Raw genomic sequence first — 9,477 nt, 5'->3', positions numbered from 1 at the left:
AGATAAAACGTGGGATGTGAATCCAATCACCTCTCCTAATTGGACTACACCTTATAATCCTTCCAAGGCTCAGTGCCAGGAAGAGATCATAGGAAACTTCGTGGAAGGTCCGCATCACTTATGGTTTGGGGTATTTTCAAGGATAGGGATACCTCTTCAAGTAATGTGCCTTCCCACTTCAAGTGAGGACAATGTACCAATTATTTACTCCATTCAAGATCAATGACTCTTGGAGAGAAGTCTTAGGCAGAATATCATTAAGGGTCCAACGGTCCGGCCAATGAGAGTGGTGGGTAGGGCAAGGACACATATCTATATTGATCCCCTCAAGGGATGATTAAGGACTCTTGGAGCCTCTGTTTATATGATGGGTGTCCTATCAAATACCTACACTAGGACCTCGGTGAGTGGAAGTGTAGGGATGTTTTTAACCCCATGAAAAGCATGCCCTTCTTCAATTACACTATGCAGAACGCCGAACACTTGATTCTAAGACAAAATCTAGAGAATTCCTACTTTCATACCACATTGGGAGGCACCCTTGACATTTAGAGAGCTTTTTGAAGGAAGTGGTGGCATTTTACAAGGAATCCAAGATTTCCTCTTTTATTTGGCTTTCTCTACATAGTGGCCTTGCCATCAACCAATGGAGATCGATCGTTGGTGCTAGCCTAGCTTGTCCAAGGTGTGCAAGAGCTTCAATCTACCATTGAACTCTCATGAGAGTGCAAGGAGGGACAAAGGACATAGCACGCCTTTTTGGAAGGATGATAAGGCATGCCTACTTTTGTTTTGGTGTTGTTATTTGGTTGACACAATCAGGCCCACAAATCAAGTTTGAAGGGAACATCAGAGATACAGTCATGCAGGTTACCTAGGCAACACCATCTTCAAGACATGCCAAAGTCAAGCTACGTAACTCCAACACAAAGATCGGCTACGTAAGGGAGATCATTGCTAGCATCACAACCTAGCACATCTAGAAGGCTAGATCACCAAGGCCATGGAGGGTTTTTTACACATCTTGTCAAAATCTTCCCTGCTTTATTCACGCTCCCATTTTCAGCTTACAATTCAACAAGTACATTTCCCACAATGTGTGACTTTTAAGGTTTGGCAATCAAATGAATAAGGTGAAAAACATATTAAGAGCACAGGACTGAAAATTCGTTGATGGGCATCAAACTATTCGGATCAAATTTTCTGCATGATTTTCATCATTAAAAATAACTTTACTCCAGGGCCATACCTGGTCCATCAATTCTCGACAATCAGGATGAGAAACTAAGCCAAGCAACATGTGCTTCCAGACCTAGATGAAAATATATGCCTTAAGTTGAAATTGCAAGTTTGACATGATAAGGTCTCTAAGGATGAGAAGAAGTATGCATTCTTTAGAACAAGATCGTGAATTTCCAAACTAGACTCAAGTGATAGGTTTTTACAGGCAACTCTCCTTAAATAAACCTTTGGTTTTGGACATGTAATCACACATTATGAAAATCAAGAAAAAATCCTGGCATTTTGCAGAATACTGAGCTCAACCATTCCTGTCCATGGAGTTGCATTTTGGACCACCCGTGTGCCCTATGTTACCATGTGATAATGATGTTTAAAGTTCCACAGAAATTTAGCAAGTACATAGGGAACCTGGCATGATTCAAAACCATGCCATAGAGGACATCCTGTCCACCTCCTCCAATCAAAAATAAGGACAACCCTTTATTGACAGCCAATGCCAATTTTAAAGATTCACAATTTGGCAAAGACTTGCCACCCCACAATGAACGGGATCAGTTGATGATCGTTTTGATCGTTTGTGCACAACAAGACATAAGCCTGCTGTTTCTTTTAGTGTTGACATCGACAGCAGCCAACACGCTGTAGGAGCTATTCTCAGGGTGGATTACCCACTTAATCCTGAATGGTCGGTGACATGTTGCAGGTCCACATTGAAGATTAGAAGAACTTTACCATGCCCCGCCCTTCCACGCTCACTTTAGCTGCTTGCAATTTCTTCTTCTTGGGAGCTTTCAGTTGTTGAAGTTTCTTGTTCATCTGTAGTTTAAGAAACCAACTCTCAGCGCGAATAAAAGATTTTTTGCTTACACACTCAAGATTGAGAATGGAAAGATAAAATACCTACATGAACAAAAAACTCTTGCAAAAAGCCATACTCTCTACAAAACCTTCAGTCTATCGAAGCTCTACATGCAAGGGAAGAAGCTTACTTCAAAACCAGGAAAAAGAGTAGAAATGAACCTTCATTCGCCGCTCATCTAATTTTTGTTGTTTTGCACGTGCTCTGATCTCATCTGGATCAACTTTTGAAAGTGGACGAACAACAAAGTCCAGTGGGAGGGCTTCAGGTCTTGATGCATGTAGTCTGTAGCCAGGCTGGCCTGGTTTTGGATCCCTGCAGACCGCAAAAAAAATAACTTTTACTACAAGAGTTAAAGCATCAACGCACATGTCTCTAACAATGCCTTGCAAAGCCATTCAGATGTTGGCTCAACTGTCTCTTACAAAACATGCATGCGACCAGATACACCCAGATTATAACCCATATTGCTAGGTAGTTGACAGAAAAAGATGATGAAGCTTGACAAATGAAGTTAAGACAATCTACATACTGTGAATTATCTATAAGATCCAAATCATCTCCTCCTCGTGAATCGAATCTTGCAGCTGATTTCATTGCAGGCCTGCCCCATTCATCATCAACACATGGTATCATGTTACGAGAGTGCTTAAAAACATCCTGCATCTTATTTTAGTCGGTATACTCCATAAACAAATCTCTGTACTCACTTTTTAACAGGCGGCCGTGGCGGTGGTGGCCTTTCATCGTCATAGTTACGCAGATCTTCATAACGAGTACTTTTTTGAAAAATGGGGCGACTCTGGGTATGTAAACATCCAGTCAACATCCTTATTTCTCTTTTGTCCAACAAAATACTAGAGTATAGCTGACCGTTGACCTAAACCTTACCCATTTATCCACCAAGTCCCTGGCCAGTTTGCGGTTCGCTGAACCCTCCTCATCAGACTTTGATAAAAACATAATAACCTGGGCCATTCACATTAGATATCAAGCTTAACCCTTCTTTCAAAGTTGAAGCCAGTTCTTGAATATTTTGCAAAAGAAGGTTAGAAGAGGTAAAACCTTTCCCAGCCCACTCTTCTTGAGTTGCTCTCTCCTTTCATAGAGCTCCACATCAATTGGCAACTGTCAAGCATCCAAAGAAGAAAATCATTAGAAGACTCTTTGCATGTCTCTTTTGTTAGGGAAAGGATCAAATAAAGCCAAATTTATGAGCTTTCACGCTTGCTAAAAAAATGGCGAACTTGCTATTCAGCAAGAGGTGTCACTGGTCAGACAAGTAGCCCATACATCTTTGGGAGGAGTTTTGTTAGCGGTATTGCCGAGAATTTTGTTTGACTATTGGTGTGAATGAGGTGAGGATGGAATGTCGGCCTCCAACGAGGACGCAAGGTAGTCTTCCAGCTTTCTGGCAGCCAATTCGGGAGATTGGATTGGTTTCTTGTTTGTAGCATTTATTTGGACACTGAATAGCTGAGGACAGCTGTAGTTTTGATGGGGAAGAATTTGACCTGCATGCACAAGGAGGACGAGAACGCGAGCTCATGTAGAACTCCTAGTGCTGTGCTGGTGTTTACAAAGATAGAGGTGCAACGAAAGATAACCAAACACAATTGGCTACATATCTCCTCCTCGCTCCTCCAATTGCCAATAGGCCCATGCATTGAGGAGCTCCTTGGGTGCAAAAATATTTGATGATTTTTTATTTGAAAGGCTGGACACCTCTTTATAGGGCTCGCTAGGTGTTGGTCGGGGCTGGTCCATGTTGTGTCATGTGCATGAAAGATGCCATGGACATTCTCAGATGCTGGTCCAGAAGAGGCAGCCAGATAAAGAGTGTTGTTGGGGTAAAGGCATAATGCCCACCCTTATAGTGTGTACAAGCCCATAAGTTATAGTACATAGTACACTTAGTACTTTTAATGTACTAAGTGCACTATGTGTACTAGTGCAATATACATGTGTGATAGGGGAGTCACACACTCATTCCCATGAGTTGACTTATCCCCACAACTCTCTCTCTCTCTCTCTCTCTCTCTCTCTCTCTCTCTCTCTCCCTTGTTTCTCTGTGTATGTCTCCCACATGAATCTCTAACCCTAATTCTTCTTCTCCCATTCAACTGGTATCAGAGCCACGGTTGTGTCCGTGTGTGTGCGGGTGTACGGAGTCATCTTCATCGCGAAGAAGAAGCTCGGCTATGGAGCCTTGAGCTTGGCACGAGCAAAGGAGCTTTCTGGAGCACATGCGCTGCAAACAAACAGGCTGTCGTGTTGGGCGCTGCAAGACAGTGAGAGGCGGCTGCAAACAAACAGGTAACTTTGGGTGTTGCAGGTGTCAGCAGCTGCCATGACACGCAGCGCAGCATAGCAACGCACACCACAGGGCAGCAGCGCTCGCAACAGTCGCAAGAAGGTGGCGGAAACATTGAGTCGGCAACAACAAGAACGTGGAGAGCATTCGTAGCGCGAGCACCTGCAGCGCGAAGGGGAGGCAAGCGAGCGAGGAGGAAGAGCAGTGGCGCCTCACCAGCGCGTGCAGCTGGAGGAGTTGAACGCCGTGCGAGAGAGGCTTCGATCTATTCATCGCCTCCTCTTCCGAAGCCCTGTGTGAACGCCGTGTGGGAGAGGCTTCGATCCATTCGTCGCCTCCTCTTCCGAAGCACTCTGAGCTCGTGTCGCCTATCCTGCCCTCTTCGTCCATATCCGTTGCTTCGTCCATATCCGTTGCGCAGGCATTTGGCAAGCAGTCCATCGACGGAGCCTTTTGATGCTGCTGGGGACCTCGTTCGCCTTCTGCAACTAGCAGCATTCCTGGAGATTGTGCATGCCTTCTTAGGCATCGTTCCCAGCAAGGAGCTCCCGGCTGAGCAACTGCTGCCTGCATTATTACAGCTGCCCTTTCAATATCTGCACATAAATTCAAAAGCAGCATCAGCACGACCCCCCCCTTTCCTGCAATCAGAAATTGCCTAAGGTATTTGCTTCAATTTTTTTTTGGGATTTGCAATTGAGCAGGTACAATTATCAATTGAGCAGGTACAGGTGCCAAATTGCTCAATTTTTGAGCAAAATTGGCAAAATTGGGTGACATTGGTCACAATCAGGATCAATTTGCAGGAAATTGGATGACAAAATTTGGGGCTTTTGATGTGATTGTGCAATTAAGCATTCATACATGCTGTATGATGTGAGAAATCGCACATTCGGGCAAAATTGCAGCAAATTGCAGTGCAAATCAAGGGGCTTTTGTGCCGACTGGATTGATTTGCATGCAGGCAATCGCATTTGGGCAATGTGTTGATGCCTGACAAGCACTCAATGTGCCTGTAAATCAAGGGGCTTTCATGTATTGGATGTTTATGTGGCCAGGGGAAAGCATCGTGAAGACTCTGGATGCCTTCATGTGCGCTAATGTACCATGTATGATCAGAAATTGATCTTAAATCAAGGGGCTTTTCAAGATTTTATGCTTCTTGAGCTTGGCAAAGTAGCAGGCAAGACTTTTATGCCTTGAATCCTCAGAAATCAGCTTGCAGTCAAGGGGCTTTTGCCCAATTTCTGTTCGGAACTGTTGTATGCAGTGTTCGGGACTGTAAAAGTCTGATTTTCACTCATTTGGACAGCCAGGATAGCATTTATTGCTACTGTACCTGCTGGTACAGATTTGGTACAGCTTTGTACAAGTTTTGGCATGGCTGCACATTGATTTGAGTGAGCAAAAGGTTCATTTTCAGCTGCTGTACTTGCCGGTACAGGTTTGGTACATCATTGGTGAGCACTTAGTACTGCTGTACAGTACTTTGGAAGGGCAACAGAGCACATTTAAGGTGCTGTCCTAAATCTGCAGCAACCAGATTTTGGTGATTTCATCACATAAAGTGGGAGTAGAGTTGCATTTGTGCTTCCGCAGTGGGAGATATACTTTGGGAGAACAACTGTGAGCACTTTGTGTGCTCTTGGTGCAGTGTTTGCACACTTGCAGGGAGTCAGGCATTGACAGGTTGATGGCAACCACAGGTGAGAGCTCTTCATCGCTTCACATCAAGAAGCTTGAAGGCTCACATAACTATGATATTTGGCAAACCCAGTGCTATAATGTGTTGCTCCAGAAAACGCAACACAAGCCTATCAAAGAAAGGGGTAAAAGCCAAGAACGGGGAAGGAGCAAGTCTCGCTCCAAAAAGGACTTGGAATGCCATTATTGTGGCAAGAAGGGACACATCAAAAAGCAATGCTACAAATGGAAAAATGATCAAAAGGAAAAGGGAAAAGGCAAAGACAAAGACAAAGATGAAGCCAAAGATGTAAAGCAAAAGGGCAAAAGTGGAGTCAAGATTGAAGAAATCAATGTGTCACATGCAGGTGACAGTGAGGATGAGGTCCTATTCACGTCTTCACTTGATGCCCATTCACTTCTTACAGGAGATGGTCATGGTATGCACTCATGGATCATTGATTCAGGTGCCTCCTTTCATGTCACAGGTTGCAGAGACTTGTTTGTCAGGTATACTGCTGGCAATGAAGGAGTAGTTTATTTGGGTGATAACCATGCATGCAAGATTCTTGGCAGAGGTGATGTGAGGCTTGTGTTTTCAGATGGCTCACAGCTTATGCTCCATGATGTCAGGCATGTGCCTGAGATCAAGAAAAACCTGCTTTCTACTGGACAGCTTGATGATGCTGATTATGTTACCACATTTGGTCGTGGAAAGTGGAAAATTAGTAAGGGCTCACTGGTTGTTGCCAGAGGCTCTAAGGTGGGCACTCTTTACTTCATGCATGCAGGTGTTTGTCACCATGCTAATGTAAATGCAACCGAGCTGCCGGAAATTTCTATGTGGCATAGCCGGTTGGGACACATGAGTGTCAAGGGAATGGAGCAATTGTCTCGTTTGGGTTACTTGCCTTCTCTAAAGTTTTCAAGTTTTCAGTTTTGTGAGCATTGTATATATGCCAGGCAACTCCAGTGCCCCCACAAGAAAGCTCTTGGACAGAAAGATGCTCAGTTAGAGCTTGTGCATACAGATGTATGTGAGATGCCTGAGCTTTCTTTGGGAGGGGCAAAATATTTTGTGTCTTTTATTGATGATGCCACACGCAAGGTGTGGGTTTATCCTCTTCGTTTGAAGAGTGATACATTCTCAGTGTTTCAGAAGTTTGTTGCTCATGTTGAGAATCAAACTGGCAAAACACTGAAGGCTTTGCGTTCCGACAATGGTGGAGAGTATATGTCCAAACAGTTTCAGGACTTTTGTGATGCTAAAGGCATCAAGAGGGAGCTCTCTACTCCTTATGATCCTCCACAAAACGGGACAGCAGAGAGGATGAACAGGACCATTCAGGAGAAGGTCCGTTCTATGTTGTCACATGCTGCGTTACCTCATGGTTTTTGGGCTGAAACTGTTATGACAGCCGTTCATCTTATAAACAGGTCACCTAACACGAGGCTTGGTGGAAAAGTGCCAGAAGAAGTATGGACTGGGAAGCCTCCGTCATACAAGCACTCGAGAGTGTTTGGTTGCGTTGCGTATGTGCACATACGCAGGGAAATGCGCACCAAACTTGATCCTAAGTCTCACAAATGCATATTCCTAGGATATGGTGACAAAGGTGAAATGGGATATAGACTTTGGGATCCCGTGAATAGAAAGATTATACGCAGCAATGATGTCATTTTTGATGAAACATGCATGTATAAGGAGCCTGCAAGGCAACAGGAGCCTGGCAGACTCATCTTTGGTGATGATGGACATCATAGACAACAACAAAGGGCTGTAAATCAGCCATTACAGCAGCAAAACCAGCCCTTAAATGGTGCTGAAAATGGTCCAAATGGACAGCCAGAGATGGCAGAAGATATCCCTATGGATATACCACAGTTAGAGGAGATACTAGGCATGATTTTTCAGCCTTATGGCATGGAACAGGAGCCACCAATAGGTGATATGCAGGCTGGACAGCAACCTGCAAATGATGGTCATTGGGTACGGAGGTCCACAAGACCCTCCAGAGCCCCTGACAGGTTTGTTCCAGGGGTTGACTACTTGATGCTCACTGACTGTGGGGAGCCCTCATGTTATAAGGAGGCTTTACAGAGGGCAGACAAGGCTCTTTGGGAGCGTGCCATGAAGTCAGAGATGGATTCTCTGCACAAAAATGGAACATGGAAGTTGGTGCATTTGCCTGCAGGCAAGAAGGTTTTGCCATGCAAGTGGGTTTACAGGCTTAAAGTTTCACCTGATGCAAAGCCAAGATACAAAGCCAGGTTAGTGGCTAAGGGCTTCAAGCAGGAATATGGTGTGGACTTTGATGAGATCTTCTCTCCAGTGGTCAAAATGACCACACTTAGAGCTGTGTTAGCTTTCGTTGCACATGATGATCTGGACTTGATTCAGATGGATGTGAAGACTGCTTTTCTTCACGGTGATCTCCATGAGGAGATATATATGCAACAGCCAGAGGATTATGCAATGAGTGGAAAGGAGAAGCTTGTATGCAAGCTGAAAAAGAGTCTTTATGGGCTCAAACAGGCACCAAGGGAATGGTATCATAAATTTGATACATTCATGAAATCCCAAAAATTCAGGAGAAGTGACATAGATCACTGCTTATACACCAAGAAGGCTTTGGATGGCAGTCTATTGATCCTCATCTTGTAAACCGGCCTTCAGATAGCAAAGGGCGGTGGAACAAACACTCGCACATAAAACACTTCAACACCATTGAAGACCTAGAAAAGGAAATTAAACAGGGGGAGCTAGAGTGCTCCTACAAACAGTACACGGACACCGATTGGCCCCAAAACGCAGTGGCGCCCCTTGCGGTATTTCTTTAATTGAATAAAAGAGCTTTCATTACAATATAAGGCTGGGAACTCAGCCGTTCGAGTAGAACTCCTGAAGCCTGCAAAGAACCTGCATCTGGCTTCTTGTCCACACGGCATCCACAAATAAATCCAGCCATTGTTCACATCGAAAGACTCTCCTCACATTGAGCTTGCACTCAGAAGCTTTCTCCCATGATCAAGGCTGCCACAACCATCCATAGCCTCTCACACTATGAACAGCATCACACCCTGACACATCCAGTGCTTCTGCATCACAACACAGACTCCCAAACTGTCTCTCAAAAGAGTATCACAGCACTGCATACCATACAGTCGACACACCTGTACAAACCCTCTCTACCTTCCAAGGGTACTATCCATCTCTGATCTTTCTATTCATGGGATCCCAAAGTCTATACCCCATTTCACCTCTGTCACCATATCCTAGGAATATGCATTTGTGAGACTTAGGATCAAGTTTGGTGCGCATTTCCCTGCGTATGTGCACGTACGCAACGCAACCAAACACTCTCAAGTGCTTGTATGA

The 9,477-nt window shown here is 44.5% G+C and overlaps 1 protein-coding gene across 1 annotated transcript in view; it reads right to left on the bottom strand.

The window, feature by feature from the left end:
* Positions 1 to 1,499: 1,499 nt before the first annotated feature.
* IWS1 (Transcription elongation factor (TFIIS) family protein) overlaps positions 1,500 to 9,477 on the bottom strand; it is a 45,003-nt gene continuing 37,025 nt past the window's right edge. Inside the window, exons 6-11 of the mRNA XM_086773296.1 lie at positions 3,167 to 3,229; positions 2,993 to 3,070; positions 2,812 to 2,903; positions 2,634 to 2,705; positions 2,263 to 2,416; positions 1,500 to 2,058 (exon numbers count right to left, since the gene is read on the bottom strand). Coding sequence (XP_086629422.1) covers positions 1,960 to 2,058; positions 2,263 to 2,416; positions 2,634 to 2,705; positions 2,812 to 2,903; positions 2,993 to 3,070; positions 3,167 to 3,229 — 558 coding nt within the window. The 3' untranslated portion in view covers positions 1,500 to 1,959. The remainder of the gene's footprint in view (positions 2,059 to 2,262; positions 2,417 to 2,633; positions 2,706 to 2,811; positions 2,904 to 2,992; positions 3,071 to 3,166; positions 3,230 to 9,477) is intronic.

This window comes from Cibotium barometz, chromosome 33, assembly GCF_041138505.1.
Source record: "Cibotium barometz isolate CiBa-2024 chromosome 33, ASM4113850v1, whole genome shotgun sequence".
Classification (NCBI taxonomy): Eukaryota; Viridiplantae; Streptophyta; class Polypodiopsida; order Cyatheales; family Cibotiaceae; genus Cibotium; species Cibotium barometz.
This window is presented reverse-complemented; position numbering and strand designations above follow the sequence as displayed.